General features: G+C 66.3%; 1 protein-coding gene across 7 annotated transcripts in view; it reads right to left on the bottom strand.

Annotated features, from left to right (window-relative positions):
- Positions 1-15,967, bottom strand: part of TPO (thyroid peroxidase) — a 36,179-nt gene extending 20,212 nt beyond the window's left edge. The window contains exons 1-4 of one of the 7 annotated variants that reach the window (XM_077844311.1): positions 15,440-15,967; positions 10,843-10,927; positions 5,369-5,538; positions 4,462-4,594 (exon numbers count right to left, since the gene is read on the bottom strand). In XM_077844311.1, coding sequence (XP_077700437.1) covers positions 4,462-4,594; positions 5,369-5,538; positions 10,843-10,927; positions 15,440-15,569 — 518 coding nt within the window. In that variant the 5' untranslated portion in view covers positions 15,570-15,967. Of the gene's footprint in view, positions 1-4,461; positions 4,595-5,368; positions 5,539-6,214; positions 6,836-10,842; positions 10,928-11,141; positions 11,614-15,439 lie in introns of those variants that run through there. The other 6 variants (XM_077844308.1, XM_077844309.1, XM_077844314.1 and 3 more) reach the window with 6 other exon arrangements.
- Positions 15,968-16,454: the final 487 nt, after the last annotated feature.

Here is a 16,454-nt window from a genome sequence, read left to right on the forward strand (position 1 = left end):
CGTACGGGACCGATTTCGACGCGGTGCTGAGGGCTGAAGGGAACCGGGTGCCCCCCAGGGCGTCGCCGGTCTGGGCCTCGGAGACTCGCCGCGTTTGAAGGGGACACTCGGTCCTGGCGTCAGGGACAGACTGAGCGGTCGGCGCCCCGCGGCCCTGGACTGACCGCCGTGTCCCTGGCGGCCGCTGCCCCGACCGGGAGCCTGTGGGGGGGCTCGGCGGCAGTAGCGACAGGCATGTGCGCGTCTACAGGGCCCGCAGGGCCTCGTTCTACTATCGACCCGCTGTTGACTCCAGGACACCGAAGTGGCTCGATTTGCAGAACAAGGGGCGGGATGGGTCCGCGTGGACGCGGGCATGCGCTTGAACACAGGGTCCGGCTCCTTATGGGTTCACCGTGACTGACAGTCCAGGACGTGCCGCCCGGGGGAGGCACAGCGTCACCCAATTAAAACCAACAAGACGCTCGCTTCACCGCGTGGTGAGTGTTTTGCTGATGGACGTTGATCGTCCAGGAGCTTCCAGGCCGTCGCGAGAGCCCCGGGGCGCCTGCCCATGTCCGTGGGTCCTCAGCCGGGGCGGGACCCTGCCCGCGGGGCCCCGGGAGGGAGCGCGGCCGTGCTGGGACGGCGACAGTGCCGGCGGGGTCACTGGCTGTCACAGGGCCGCCGCAGCCCGGCGTGGCCGACGTCACTCACGCGTCACTGGCCCTGCCCGCCGTGGGATCCCCGGTCCTCTGCGCATCATGGGTTGTGAGGCTCGGGGGCTTGGCCGCGTTGGGGAAATGGTCACAAGCTGACCTGGGTGAGCAGACGGGAGCATCTCTGGCGGAGACGTTACCAGGGCCGCGGCGCCTCCAAATCGCTGTGATGAGCTGAACGTGCCAGCACCCCGTCCGAGGCTCGGGCACCCCGGATGCCCTGACGTCCCGGGTCCGAAAGACAGAGGCAGGTCTTCCCGCCTGTCCGAGCTGGAGGCTGGAGGCTGGGAGGCTGCAGTCAGTGTCTTCCTGGCCATGGCCATGGCAGCGGGGGGGGGTTGGGGGAGGGGGCAGGGGGCACACGCTCTCGAGGTGTCTTGAGGTGTCACCTGGTGTCACATCCTGGGGGGCCCTCATGGAGCTCTGACCTCTGAGTGACAACCTTTCCCACGTGGCTCCACCGTGCCTGACGCTCTGTCGTCGGTCCGAGGTGTGAGAAAGCTCAGTGCACGGCGTGGGGGCCTCTGGCTGGAGCTCCTACCGGAGGTGCCGAAGCCCCGAGAGGGCGGGATCCACGCGGGTGGACGCCCGGGCCCCAGGACGTGCCTTCCCATCACGGGTGTGGGGTCGATACCAAAACCCCTGAAGCCTCACCCGTCTGGCGACGCTTGTTCCCGTGTTGGGCCCCACATATCCCATCCAAGCAGCAGCAGCAGCGACACACGCGCTTCCTCAGAGGGTCAGGCTCCCCGGGCCGGGGTGGCCGCGGCCCCGTACGGGTCCTGTGTGGTTTCGGCTCTTGTTCCAATTCAAGTTCAGGGTTCGTCCACCACCATCCCCGACCTCGTGCTCCGGGCAGCCGGCCTGTCCTGTCCAGTGGCCGCCGGTTCAAGCAGTGTCAGCGCAGCCCCGGGGGCGCCGCTCTGTGAAGGATGCTCGGCGCGGGAGCCGCGAGCACCTGTGGCTGGGAGCACCCAGGTGCCCGGAGAGAAAGGGGCGAGCGCATGTGCACCCTCACCTGCTCACGCTCAGAAGGCGGAGCCCACGTTTAATTTGGGTTTTGACAATTGTTTCGACGAGTGAACCTGAGAATTACGTTGTCACGGAATTACACCCTGACGCCCGGCGTCCCCGGGGCCCATAACTCAGGAGCAGACGTCAGACGTTGCCTTCGGGCGGGTCCCTCCATCTGCAAACTCCGGGGTTGGAGGCCAGATTCTCCGGCGAGGGGGCTCCGTGCAGAATCACCGGGTAGTGGGGTCACGTCCCGCAGCCGCGAGGTGTCCCCAGTGTCGGGGAATGGCAGGCCGGGGAATGGACCCGCTGACGGGCCGCGTCTCCGTCGCCGCGTCGATGCCAACGGCGTCTGGGTCTCCATCCGTGCGGTGGGCGGCGGTGGGCGCGGGCCGGGCTGGCGGGCCGTCGTCGATGACCCAACGTAAGCCCGGGCCGCAATAATTCTGTGCGATTTGGAGAAGCAGCCGTGGCCGCGCATGGTGGGTCACAGCTGCCGCCCGGCGGGAGCCTCCCCGCGGCCTCAGCGGTCACGCTCACGGCCTGTGGCGAAGCCTCGGGCCACGAACCAAGAGGTCAGATCCCATCCGGTCATCCCGCGGTGACGTCCCTTCCGGTGTCGCGGTCGAGGGCTGCAGGCAGACACCAGTACCGGACACACTGCGCCAGGTAAGCGCCGTCGCCCTTCGTGGAGGCAGAAACGGCCCAGATGGCCGAGAGCCACCGGGTGGTCACTGCCCCGTCCTGCGGCCCGACCCAACGGCGCCGCTCACCTAACACCCCGCTCCCCGTATCTGGAGACCGGGTTTGCTCCCAGGGACGACGGCGGTGTGCTGCCCACACGCTCATGCGCGGATGAGGGAAACCGAGGCCCCACAGAGGACCAGGCTCCCGAGCGCAGAGCAGGGCCCCGCGTCCACGGGCGCCGTCCCCGCTCCCATGCCAGCAGCCCTCGCAGTGCCGATAACGTCACGCGAACAGGACTGCCGGCGGGACAGCCTCCTTGCCGCTGCCGCTAATGCCTCGTGTGATGTGTCCAGCCGCCGGACAGTCTCGGTGAGCGAAGGCCAGGCCGCACCCCACGGGACACCCGGCCTGCGCGCCCCTGCGGGAAAGCTAGTAGAAGTGAGGAGCTTCTAGGTCCAGCCCTCGGGAACTCAGAATTCCCGCAGCGGGGCCCTGAGCGCATGTGGCCTAGAGACGGTCGCGCGGCCGGGAGGCAGGACCTGAGCCCGAGCCGGCGGCACCGCGACGGATGAGAGTTGAGGGGAGCAGGAAACAGGCCACTGTGCGTCCACCTTCCGTCCAGGAGAGACAGGGACCCGTGGGCAGGCCCCAGGGAGTAAGGGACCAACGGCGCTGACGCTTTAGTGAAAAACAGGGAGCGCGTGGCGGAACTACCCGCACATCCGAGCCCGGAGCCCGGAAACTGCGTAGGGGAGTCCGGCCGCTGCGGGGCCTGGGAAGATGGACGGACGGACGGACGGCCTGCGTCCTGCTCACCCCAGACGTGCCCTCCAGCCCGAAGTCCGAGCCAGCCACGCAGGGGCAGCCACAACCATCCAGGGGCGCAGAACACGCGTCAGGAGGACACCAGCCTGCCTGTCGTCCCCCTCCCTGCACAACCGCCGTCGGACGACCCCGCGGAGTGGGCTGGACCCGGGCAGTGAGAGCACATGCACGCCGGCGGGTGGCACGGACCCGCCTCCGGGAACTGCCCTGCGCGGGGTGTCCCGTGTGCCCCGGGGACGCCCGCGCTGCACAGCCTGTCCCTCGGGCACACCCAGCGCCATTGGGGGGCAGAGGCTGGCGGAGGAGCCTGTGGCGACAGGAGAGGTCCTGGATGGGGCACAGGGGCCTGGGGATGCCCACGGGTGGACAGAAGCCCAGGGGACACCCACGTGTGGGGTGACAGGGGCCTGGGGTACACCCATGGGGGGGATACAGGGGCCTCGGGGATGCCCACAGGTGGACAGGAGCCCAGGGGATGCCCAGAGGTGGGGTGACAGGGGCCTGGGGGACACCCATGGGTGGGGGACAGGGGCCCAGGGGACACCCACGTGTGGGGTGACAGGGGCCCGGGGTACGCCCATGGGGGGGTACAGGGGCCTGGGGGACACCCAGAGGTGGGGTGATAGGGGCCTGAGGGACACCCAGAGGTGGGGAACAGGGGCCTGGGGATGCCCATGGGTGGACAGGAGCCCAGGGGATGCCCAGAGATGGGATAACAGGGGCCTGGGGGACGCCCATGGGTGGGGACAGGGGCCTGGGTGCCCCCCAGAGGTGGAGACAGGGACCTGGGGATGCCCACAGGTGGACAGGAGCCCAGAGGATGCCCAGAGGTGGGGGACAGGGGCCTGGGGGGCACCCAGAGGTGGGGTAACAGGAGCCTGGGGGATGTCCAGAGGTGGGGGACAGGGGCCTGGATGACAACCCTGGGTGGGGAGACAGGAGCCTGGGGGACACTCGTGGATGGGGTGGGGCGGCATCCAGGATGGCGTGGGGTGGCGTCCAGAATGGGGTGACATCAGTGGATGGGGTGGCTCCAGTGGATGCTCGTGGATGGGGTGGGGCGGTGTCCAGGGGACACTGGTGGATGGTGTGGCTCCAGGGGACGCCCATGGACTGGCCGTGTGAGGGGGCCCAGGGTGCTGAGAAGCGGGAGGAGACCCCCCCAGGGCCCGCAGCCCCTCCGGGTGGCCTCTAACCCCGCTGCCCCCGAAGCGGAGCGAAGCCGGAGTGCACCCACCTGTTGTTGCAGGCGCCCGTGATGAGCCGGTACTTGCGGGCCAGGCAGGTGTCCGGGCACCTGGGGGGCAGCATGTGGGGCCGACACCCGGACGCGTTGGCAATCGTGTCCAGCACGGCTTCGGGCAGCGTGTCTAGGGGAGCACCACGCGCGTCATCTCCGTTGGCAGCGGCCAACCTCCCCGCTGCCTCCCTCGGCCGACCTCTGCGCTGGGCACGCGCGTGGGCCCGGTCGCTCCCCACGGGGCCCGGCTTCTCCTTCAGGCCGCGGCTCATCAACCCGCGCCTCCCGCTGCAGAGACGGGCTGACAGGCGATGGCGGCTCTGCGACCCGCGGCGAAGAAGCCAGAGCTCGGGGCGTGGAGCCGCCGGTGACTGTTGTGCAGCAGGTGCCATCCGCTGGCCCGACGCCGCCGAGCCCCTGCCGACCCGGGGCCCCATGTCCTTGCCCCCACCCGGCGCCCCAGGTCTTCGCCCCAACGCCCCCACGTCCTCACCCGACCTTCAGCTTCCCTCCATCCTCGCCCTGACCCCCGATGCCCCTGTGTCTTTGCCCTGACCCCCAGCTGCCCCCCATCCTTGCCCTGACCCCCAGATGATCCCATCCTCGCCCCGACCTGGTGCCCCCACATCCTCACCCCGACCCCCAACTGCCCCTCATTCTCAACCCGACCCGCTGCCCCCACGTGACTGCGCCTCCTGAACGAGCTCCTGCAAACCCCCACCTTCCGTCCGGGCCGGGCCAACACCCCCACACTCTCTGATGCCAGGACGGGGCTGCCTGGGGGCTTGAGCCGTTTCCCCACGTCCGGAGGGGGCTGCAGGACCTCCCAGGGGAACCCAGATACATTCCCTTGGCCATGCTGTCCTGGGTCGAGGCCCTGGGGCCTGCCCCTCGGGGCGCTTACCGGTGAGAGGCCAAGATCGCCCCAGCTTCCCATAGACCCGTGTCCTCACGGCCTGCACGGAGGTTTCCATGATCTCCGCCGCTCGGGAGACGGCTCGGCTGGTCGGCTCGGGGAGTTTGGAAAAAGACAGAAGCTGCGACGGGGAAGGGAGCCCCCTTTTGCTGAGGTCTCTATGGCACAAGGGGGGACATAAAGTGGGTCACTCAGAAGCAACCGCTAAGCTCTCGAGCGGACTGTGGGGGCAGGAGCCGGGGAGCAGCACCGAGCACCGTGCGGGTTGGAGGGTGGGCGTCCCCGGACCCGAGCACGGGGCCAGCGGGAGATAAACCTCCTCGCCAAAGTCCAGGTGGATGCCCTCGTCGTGCTTCCCCGGGGACTGGGGCCCTGGGTGTGTGCACCCCGTCGAGGGCCCCGGGCCAGCCAGTGCTCCCAGCCCAGCTCCTCCCCTCCAGCCAGAGCATCACCCCCAAGGGCGAACACGGCAACAAACCTGCTGTGGGAGAGCCCAGACGGCCCGGGGTGGGGGGGGGGACGACCTGCACGGTCCCCGGGCTCTCACGTATCACCTCAGCCCAGGCCCAGGTCGCCGTCTGCCCCTGACCCGGGACCCAACACGTCCCCACCACTGCCTGCACCCAGACCCCAGGACGCTCCCACCACTGCTTGCACCCAGACCCCAGGATGCTCCACCACTGCCTGCACCCAGACCCCAGGACACTCCCACCACCGCCTGCAGCCAGACCCCAGGACCCTCCCCACCACCACCTGCACCCAGATCCCAGGACCCTCCCCCCACCACCTGAACCCGGACACCAGGACCCTCCCACTACTGCCTGCAGCCAGCACCTTCCTGCCCCTGATGGGTTGGTGACCCTTGTCACTGTCTGGGGTACGTGGGGTCATAGTCCTGAGCATGTGGGTCCTGGCCGTGGGCACGGGGGTCCCATGGCCAATTCATGCACCTTCCTCCTTGAGTCTGCAGCTGCTCCCTCCGGGTCCTCCCCCCCCATCTTCTCTCCTCCTGCTCCCGTCTGTCAGCCTCCCTGTGCGTCCGTCTCTCTCTCTCCCAAGCAGCAGGACCACGGCCGCTCCCTCCTCCAGCAGAGGACCCGTGGCGGCTGGGGCGACGCCTGCATCAGGTCACGGGGGTCATGCGCTTGGGGAATGAAGACCTTAGAGGCGCTTGATCCTTCCAGTCCCACCAGGCACCCACAGATGGGACTTTTCTCCTGGTTTTAGTAGAATTCACGAGAGCCGCCGGGCACCCAGCGCAGGGACCGCGGCTTTAGCCTAGGATGTGCTTTGGAAGCCTTTCAGGGATCAGGATAAAAAATACTGAGAAGTGGTCTCGTTTGGAGGACTTGGGTTGCGCGTTTCATTGTTTCACAGGCCAAGTGAGCGAGCACGGAAGTGTCGGCGGATCCTCGCTGCCGTGGAATGACTTCCTGGAACACGCCGATGCTTTCCCTGGTTAGTGAGCAAGGAGCAAACGGCCGTTAGCTCGCCGACCGTAACCGGGAGGCGGCGACGGGTCAGGGGTCTTTCTCGGCGTTTCGAGTGGGAAGAGCGGCTGGGGGACGGGGGTCAGGGTGTCGCGGGCCACGACGGAGGCTGCGGGGGGTGGCCCGGCGGCTCCCGGACATGATGTGCGAGCGCCGAGCGGTGCCAACCGCCCCCCTCTATCCTGCGAGCCGGCGCCCAGCCCCCACCGTGCAGACCCTGGACCCGTGGGGCTGACCTGCCCCCTGCCCCCCCCCCCCCCCCCCGGTCCCTGTTCTTCCAACAAGCGCGGAGGCCGCTGGCTTCACCCGCGCAAACGCTGCCTCCCCTCCGAGCATGTTTCCGGTTCCTGCGTGTCCTGGATCCGAATCCCCAAGGACCCCGGGTGCAGCCGCAGGGACTTCCCGTTGGACGCTGGTCCTAGAAGACTTTTGAAGAAACATCTAGAAGCCACCTCAGAAGACCTCGCCGATGACGTCCGTGATTGGTTTCGTCGTCGTGGCGTTTCCATGGAGCCTCCCCACAAATCAAGGGGGTAAAAGGAATCCGGGCCCCAGTTCCAGGGCGCAGGGAGGAGGGAGACGGACAGCCTTCCTTCCCTGGGACGTGGCCGGCCCGGGCAGCCCCAGGGACCCGGTCCTTGGTCCTCAGAGCGCAACAGCCAAATGAGCCTTGGGAGGACACTGAGAAGGCGGCTGCCTCCCCGTGCACCTGTGACGCCTGAGGGTGCAGGTCCCCTCAGGCCCAGGGAGGAGCCGTCGGCCCTGAGGCAGGCCCCACGGCCCGGCTTGTGCAGCTGGAGGTCCCTGGAAAAAAGCATCTCACCTGCAGCCTGGGGTCATGGGGCAGCCGCTGACACGTGGATGTGCCCCCGCCCTGGTGCTCAGACCCACGGAAGCCGTGACCCGGGGACAGGCGCGTGGGAAAGCCTGCGGAGGGTGGGGCGGTGTGCGCACGGGGGCAGACGCCGCTGGGGACAATCCCCTGGAGCTCTGGGCTGCTTCTTGACACCTTGTGGGGCAAAGGATGCTCCCTCTTTTTTCCCCGTCCACCTTCACAGGGACGCTTAGGAAAGGGGCAGCTTTGGGGGCACCCGGCGGGCTCAGGGTCCTGCTCTCAGGGTCATGAGTTCAATCCCTACGTTGGGCGTGGAGTCTGCTTAAAGGGGGGCAGCATCGGAAGGCGGAGGTGGTGTCTCCCCCGCAAAACGGTCCAGCGTAGCACAGACAGCGTCCCACCGTCCTGTCCAGGGCAGGGGCCGGGGGTGGGGGGCGCGCCCAGGGCACGGCGGGAGCTTTAGAAGAGCAGGTGACGCTGGGTGGGGGGCCTCATCTTGGTGACTTTAGGGTGCTGCCTCCATCGTAGGTCCAGGGACGCAGACTTGGAATTGCCGGCGACGGGGTCAACAGTGAGACTGTGGGAGAGCGCCACCTCCATCCCCAGACTGGACAAACCCACAGGTACGGCAGCCAGAGCCCCCGAGCCGCCGCTGCAACGGCGGGGCACACGCGGAAGCCCCGGGGAGTCCGGTGAGCGAAGGACGTGCCTGCTTCACGGACAAAGTGCGGGGCCTCGAGCTCGGGGCATCTAGGGAGGGAGGGGCCTCGGGCCGCACGGACCCTGCAGGTCCCCCTGAGGTGACAGCGTGACGCCTCCGTCCCCAGCGCCTCTACCATCAGCACGGGGCGCGGTGGGCTGGCCGCTGGCCTGTCCACAAAAGCGCAGACCCCCCGCCGTCTTGACACGGGCAGGGCCTCGTCTGTTTTCCCACCGGCACAGCGAGCGGGGACGGCGCGTCACGGCGCCTACTCTGCGTATCGTGATGAGAAAGCCGGTTTCTTCTCCAGCTGCAAAGTCATTAGATTTGTTTCGAGGCGTAAAAATATTTCATGATTAACATGTTTTAGGGCCCCTGGGTGGCTCGGCGGTGGAGCATCTGCCTCCGGCTCAGGGCGTGACCCCAGGGTCCCGGGATCGAGTCCCCATCGGGCTTCCTGCACGGAGCCTGCATCTCTCTCGGCCTGGGTCTCTGCCTCTCTCTGGGTCTCTTGTGAATAAATAAATAAAATCTTTAAAATTTTTCCTGCAAGCTGATGCTTCACCAGCTGGTCGAGCGCCGTACGTGTCTGGTGATCTGCAGCGTGCCCGTCCTCAGGGGCAGGTGCCGCGTGCGTGTGTGCAGAGGGGGCATGAAGCGCAGCCCATCCCTGCGGGCCTGGCACCCGGCGCACAGCTGCGTGGACTGCAGACGGCATTGGCTCAAGAAACAGAGTTTGAGTGAGTCAAGCATGATTCGAGGGTCCTCCAAAAGCAGATCTTTCCCATAAAATGCCCCCACTGAGTCCCACACGCTCCCAGCACGCAGTCCATCCTCGGGGACGCGAGCCCGTCCCCCACGACCGTCCCCCACGACCGTCCCCCACGACCGTCCCCGTTCTTCAGGGTAACCTGACACGGCACCGCTCCCGCGAAGGCACGAGAAACACAGTGTCTCTCTCTTTCCCGTGTGGACTCAAGCGCTTAGAAGACAAGTAAAAACTGGCTTGCAGCCAAGATGGACAGCAGGGGATTTTTTGGGCGAAATAATGGCAATTTGGAAAGAATCCACTCTGCCTTGTGACCCGTTGTGAGAGCTTATGTGGTTATGAGTCAACAGCCGACGAGATGAGCTTGAGGCTAAAACCTGCTCCTTGTCGCTTCTACGACATCTCCTGTGACCACAGTCCCTTAGTATTGATGTCGTCATGCATTTAAAACCAAGGTGCTGGGGATCCCTGGGTGGCGTAGGGGTTTAGCGCCTGCCTTTGGCCCAGGGCACGATCCTGGAGACCCGGGATCGAGTCCCACATCGGGCTCCCTGCATGGGGCTTGCTTCTCCCTCTGCCTGTGTCTCTGCCTCGCTCTCTCTCTCTCTGTGTGACTATCATAAATAAAAAATAAAAAAAAAATAAAACCAAGGTGCTTCTCAAGGACTTGGAGCAGAAGGACAGGTGGACTTGGTCCTGCAGTGAACGCCCGCGTGAGGCTGTGTCCAGCCCACCCCGCTCTGGCCTCCCGGCTCCTCCTCTCTGCCCCCAGGAGAGCAGCCTGCCTGCAGCTGGGACCCCCGCCTGCCGCCTGGACTCCCACCTGCTGCTACCTGGACCCCCACCTACCGCATGGAACCCTGCCTGTCACCTGGACCCCCACCTGCTCCCTGGAACCCTGCCTGCCACCAGAATACCCCACCTGCTGCCTAGACTCTTTACCTGCTGCCTGGAACCCTGCCTGCCACCTGGACCCCCTCCTGCCACCTGAACCCCCACCTGCTACCTGGAACTGTGCCTGCCACCAGAACACCCCACCTGCCGCCTGGAACCCTACCTGCCACCAGGATCCCCCACCTACTGCCTAGACTCTTCACCTGCTGCCTGGACCCCCCCCGCCGCCACCTGGAACCCCCACCTGCCGCCTGGAACCCCCTGCCTGCCGCCGAGAACCCCTGCCTGCTGCTGGGACCCCCTGCATGCTATCTGGACCCCTGCCTACTGCCTGGATCCTCACCGGGCACTGGGACCCCCCACCTGCCGTCTGGACCCTCTGCCTGCCACCGGGACCCCCCACCTGCCACCTGGACCCTCACCTGCTGCCTGGACCCCTGCCAGCCACTGGGACCCCCGCCAGCCCCTGGGACCCCCGCCTACTGCCTGGACCCCCACCAGGCACTGGGACGCCCAGCCAGCCGCCTGGACCCCCGCCTGCCTCCAGGACTGCAGTGCCGAGTCCTGGCAAGATCACCCTGCTTTGCTCTGTGCCTCGTTCTTTGAGGACCTTGCCACGGACCAGGGAGGTGAGCTCCTCCTTGGGAGACTGGAGATGGGGCCTGGCAGTGGACGGCGCACGGGGCCAGCCCTGTCCCGGCCCGGGACTCCGCAGCCCTGCCCCGGCCACACCCGGCCCCACCCGGCCCCGCCCGGCCCCGCGGGAAGGCCTACCTCCTCACGGTGTGCTGGATGGCGCCGTCCACCACGCGCCGGCTCTCCTCCACGACGCCAAGGACACTGGCCTCTCCGCTCTGTCCTGTGGGACAAGGTGCCACATGGAAGCAGGTTCGAGCGCATCACCCTCTACCACAGCCAGTGTCCCCCACGGGCTCCGGGGCCGTGTGCGGGGTCCTGACCCGGGTGCCCCGTGGGCCCTGTTTCCACGCATCCCAGGGGCGGGGCTCCCCCTGCAGAGCCGCCCGCCCGCCCAGACGCCCTCTGGTGACCCCGAGAGCCCTGAGTCCTGTTACCTGACCAGTGACGTGGTGAATTCATGATATTTCCCTGATTTAAGCTGTGCGTTTCACCAAGATGAATTACTCCCATACGGCAGCGGTTTCCAATGACAAGACTTGCATTTTATTTCACGCTGGAGCTGTTTACCAAGTCCTATGCCCTGAGCGCTCAGTCCCCGGGAACTTGGTACACTGAGGCCTAACCCCCAGCGCCCGTGTGAGCACAGTCCCAGGGTCCCCGTGCTGGCCTTGGGGATGAAAACGCGAGCCGTGGGGGCCGCGCGGGGGCTCGGGAAATCCGTGGGAATCGCAGAGGCAACAGGCGCCCTGCCCACGGGACCCTGCGCCCGTGGGTCCGTGCAGCGGCTCTGGAGCCAAGCCCCCGGGAGCCCCCCGAGGCTGCACCGCCAGCCTGGTGCTCATGTCAGCTCCGCTGCCCGGGGATCGCTGGGACGGAGGCGGGAGGTGCTCCCGGCGTCAGGGGTGGCTCTGCTCCCCAGTCCCCGCCGCCAGCCCCCCGAGCGCCCCTCCTCAGGCCCGACCTGTGACCCCTTGGTGGCTCCCAGCCTCCCGGCCAGCAAGGCCCGGCGAGGACAAGCTCAGTGGCGGCCTTTCGTCCCTTCCTTCACCTTCCGGTGCTGACCTCCCTGCAGCCGCTCGGCCCGCGCTCACCTGCTCACCTGCCGCGGGGCTGGGAGGGCCTCCACCTGCGGCCTGGCCCGGTAGGCGGCGGCACCTGCGCCAGCCTCGTAGAGCAAACAGCTGCTAGGCCTGTGCCACGTGGGGTGGCTGCCAGGACCCCGGGGCCGTGGGGACCCTGCCGGGCCTCCCTGGGGCGCCGCGCTCGCCGTTGGCTGGAGCCCGTCCCCTTGGGGACAACTTCTTGGCCCTGTGCACCCTTCACCTTGGGTTCGGGTGCTCCCGGCTGCTCCTCCCAACACGCCGCGGGGTCCAGCACCGGGAAACGCATTTCAGTCTGTCCTCCCGCCTGTGTGCGCCTCCCGCGTGGCCTCCGGAAGGGCGGGCTCGAGCTCGTCCGCGTCGGGGTCTCCTCCCGATGGCAGACCGAGCGCTGGCTGTCGCTGGGCAGTGGCCAGAGCCAGTTAGCGGGTCTGCGGCACAGGCGACCCCGGACATTGGCGACCGTTAGTGGGTTGGGCCTCCCCTCCCCCCCCTCCTCCAGTGTCTTCCGACCAAGCCTTGCTGGCGTTTTCACATCAGCGGCACAGGCTTGCAGGTTATTCTTCAGAGCGTGTGTATGAAATATGTTCTGGTGCTGACAACCCTCGCCCAGGGAAACCTGATTCTCCAGCGTGACCGTCCCTGGCAGCGTCTGCAGGAGCTGGGTCGGTGGGCTTTCGGGTTCAGGGCTGGCTCCAGCTTGGGAGGGGGTTCCCCACACCCCGCAGAGGCCCAGATTTCCGATTTCCACTCAGTCCTGCAGGATCTGCCTGGAGGTGGCGTCACAGCCCAGGGCATGGGGGCCACGGGCCACAAGTCCCAGGACGGCAGCTGTGCCTGTGGCCCATGGCCACCCCCGGGGGGCTCCGAGGACCTGGTTCTTAGCCCCTTGACTCTGCAGAGTGGCCCGTGGAGCTCAGGAAACACTTGATCCACTAGCTTGCTCAAGGATGCAAGTCAGCAGCTGGAGGACAAATGTGTGGGGTGAGGTCCCCATGACGCTTGGGGCCAGCTCAGCGGGGGCGTTCTGTTCCCCAACCCGGACGTGCTCCAAGCCCCGTGCTTCTGGGATTGTAAAGGCTTCGTTACAGAGTCACGGTGACGAAGACACTGGCCATTGGTGCCGGGTCCACCCTCCAGCCTGTTCCTTCCCCAGAGGCGGGATTGGGGCCTCGCATCCCATGGTGGGTCCTGCGGCCACCAACCCCCACCCCGGGTCACCTGAGAGCTTTCCACGTTCTCCTTATTAATGTCAAAAAGGGATCCTATGGCCACTATCAGGGGAGACCCCGAGTGTTTAGGGGCCTGTGAGCAAGAAAGGGGAGCAGACTGTCTACACAGGAGACATCCGTCCTGGTGTCGGAGGACTGAGTATGTCCTGTGCGATCACGGCAGCGCAGACGGGACTCCTGAGATCCTCTGTCCTGCCTGGGGCGGCGGGCCCGCCCTTGCTTCCGCGTCCCGCACCCCCAGCGTCTCAGACCTGGCGACTCTGCACCTGCCCTCTCCCTTTTGGAGAGTTCCAGGGCGGGTCCGACCGGAGGACACCTGCCTTCCGAGACGGTCCCGGCTCCCCGGGGACATAATCGTGTACGTGTGGGTGGCTGGAGCCTGGGAGGCCGGGGGCCAGTAACCCCCGTGCTGCCCAAGGAAGCAAGTGGAGCGTTTCCGGAGTGCTCGTGACCAGCAGGGAAGGGCAGGGGCGCCCGGACCTGCCTTCCGGGAGGCCGCACCCCGCGGAGCCCCCCGCATCGCTGCACCCTGACCTGGGACTGGTTTCACTCCGAGCCCTGCGCCGGGGGCCGTCTTGACGGAGGTGGCTGGCCGAGACCCGATGGGCCGGAGGAGGTTGCCCCCTTCCCTGGCGCGGCACATCCTCGCCGCGGCTTGTTTGCAGCCTCCTGCGGGGCCTGCGGGGCCTCCCGTGGCTCCTGGGCGTCGGTTCTCCGTGGCAGCTGCAGCTTGTGGCGCACCTGCCGTGGGGGTGATGGTGCATTGGTCTCGACTCTGCACGGACGATGTGCACCCCCCGACCCTGTGCTGATGAACAGGACTTCTGTGGGGACCTCCACCGGTCTGCAGAGGGCACTCGCCCTCTCCTTAGGCTCGCGGGGCCATGCAGGTATTTTCAAGCAAAAATGGAATCTCCCAGGACGCCTGGGGGGCTCAGCGGTTGAGCATCTGCCTTTGGCTCAGGTCATGACCCCCCCGGGGGTCCCGGGATCGAGTCCCGCATCGGGCTCCCTGGATGGAGCCTGCTTCTCCTTCTGCCTGTGTCTCTGCCTCTCTCTCTGTGTCATGAGTAAATAAATACAATCTTGAAAAAAACCCTAAATCTCCCTCCACCACCAACTCATTCTTGCCCAGAACGTTCAGGTGCCGCCGTTTACTGCCCCCTGAGCTGCACCCACCTGGGTCCCACTCTGGAGCTGTACCTTAGTACGAGGGGGCCCCGGCCTCGCTCCTGCCCCCAAACTGCCGTAGGCCACAGCCTGACCCTCAGGTGTGCGTGTCCGGGACCTACATGTGTCCTTGACCGCGTGTCAGCCGGTCTGCGGTCCAGGGGTGGGGCTTCCATGGAAGGACCCAGAAAGACAGTGAGCTTGGACACAGCTGCACCTCTGGTCTCTGGGGCCCCCGGGGGTGACCGGACCCTGGACCCGGGCCTCTGGGCCCCCTTGGGTGGCGGTCCTCTTCCCGGCTGCCAGCCCAACGAAGACCCCACCCAGTCTGGTGATAAGAACCCGAACTCACGCAGAAGCACAGCAGCATCACTAGTTAACTCGGCTACAGTGAAATGTGACCAATGAAAATGATCTTTGAAGGTTTACCACCAGCGATCATGTCGTTTCTAAGCTGCTGTTAGCTGGTCGTCAACCGGAAAAAAATTATCCGTTATATTAATGAATGTAAACTGGGAGCACTAGGAGAGAAAATATATTTTCTAAGTAAGTAATTTGTAACGTAAGCAGTTAATAAGCCAGCTTCCAAAATATGGCAGTTGGCAATAAAATACCCCGGAGCGCAGCGTTCTGGTCAGACGGGGCATTGTGCGTCACTTATACACGTATTCCGGGTTTAAGCAGGAAGAAAATCCAACTCTGGGAGACGGGGCAATAACAGAGTATCGCTCTAGCGACGCTGCAGAGACCACATGTCCCGGTTTTTTTAAACTGTGATTCCTGAATCTAAAAATGTGCTGCAGGCAGGCGGCGACGGTCAGATGAACGGCTCCGATGCATGACCACTTGGTCACGTTTGCCACCCGACTTCTAGCTTTGCTAGTTTGTGGTTTTTATGGAAGGAATGAAGTAAGAGGACCAACTCCTTCACTGGCAACACGTCTGCTGGACAGCCACGGTGCGGGCGGCTGGGGTGGGCTCTCAGCCCCGTCTGTCACCCAGGACTCTGCTTCCAGAACATGCATCATTCACAGGAAATGCGTCTACGGCAAAGGCATAAGCGATTTCTCCCAAAGAAATGTTTTTTTTAGATATTCAGCAGGTAATACAGGGATTCTCAATGATCAGAGGACGCGTGGGGTTGTGCTGGTGTCCCCCGACTCCCCCGACGGCGACCGTGGACAGTGACCTCGTCGAGGGTCGATGGTCACAGACCTAGTTGTTACTCACCCCACAGGAGGTCCCGGCCTCCGAGGAAGAAGGGGAGGAGGCCGCGCGCGAGGGCCACCAGCAGCGTGACGCCAAGGACGGCGAGTGCTCTCCCCCCCCAGGCGGAGCCGGCGGGGACCAGGCCGACCATCGGGGCAGCGTGCTCGGGGCGGCTGTTCCGGGAACTCGGTCGTCAGCTGGACGCTCTCTCCTCGGCTCTTCCCTACTCGTCCCGACACCGGGCCCGACCCCACAGCTTGCGTCTGAAGCCCTGGGAGACTGGTCTCCTCCCGGACCGAGGGTGCGGCTGCGCGGGGCCGAGGCTGCCGCCCTATAAACCCTCCGGCGCCCACTTGAGCGTCAGGAGCCGCGGCAGCTCCGGGGCCTTGGGTCTGTGCCAGGCTGCCTGGTGCCGTCACAAGCCGGTGTCGCCTGAGCAGGTCCTCGAGAGGCGGAGCCCCGGCCCCGCGATGGAAGAAGGGGGGCGGGTGTGCGTGTAGAGGGGGAGAAGCCAGCAGGTCGCCCCTCGGATGCGGCCATTCCCGGTGGGCCGTGAGCCCGGGCGCCTGGGGTCTCGGTCCTGGGTCTGCGCAGCCAGCGGGCGCCTGTCCCGGGCTGGGTGGGCACGGACGCCGTGTGCAGGAGGCAGGGCTCCCGCCGACCTGGGGCCGGTCTGCATCGCGGGCCTGAGATGGGCCCAGGGCCCCTTGGCCGGTGGGGGCAGTGTTTCGGGGTGGGCCTCCTCTCCGGCCGCGGACTCAGCAGGAATGCGGTCAGCCTAGCTCGTGGCCGCGGGGCCTCCCTCCGGCTAACGATGCGCCGTCAGCCGGGCTTCCGTCGCCGAGGTCCTCACGGACCCACCCTGAGGGGCGAGGAGCGGCAGGGATCCAGCAATGTCACATCCGAACCCGGAGCCCGGGACTCGGCACACAAGATGGGGTGACGGGCCTCGAGGTGGCGAGGGGACAGGCCCCCCGCGGGACGGAGGCCACAGGCCTGGGGGCGGCGGCAGGGGCCGGAGGGCTGGGACCACGAC

The sequence above is a fragment of the Canis aureus genome, chromosome 12 (genome assembly GCF_053574225.1).
Source record: "Canis aureus isolate CA01 chromosome 12, VMU_Caureus_v.1.0, whole genome shotgun sequence".
Classification (NCBI taxonomy): Eukaryota; Metazoa; Chordata; class Mammalia; order Carnivora; family Canidae; genus Canis; species Canis aureus.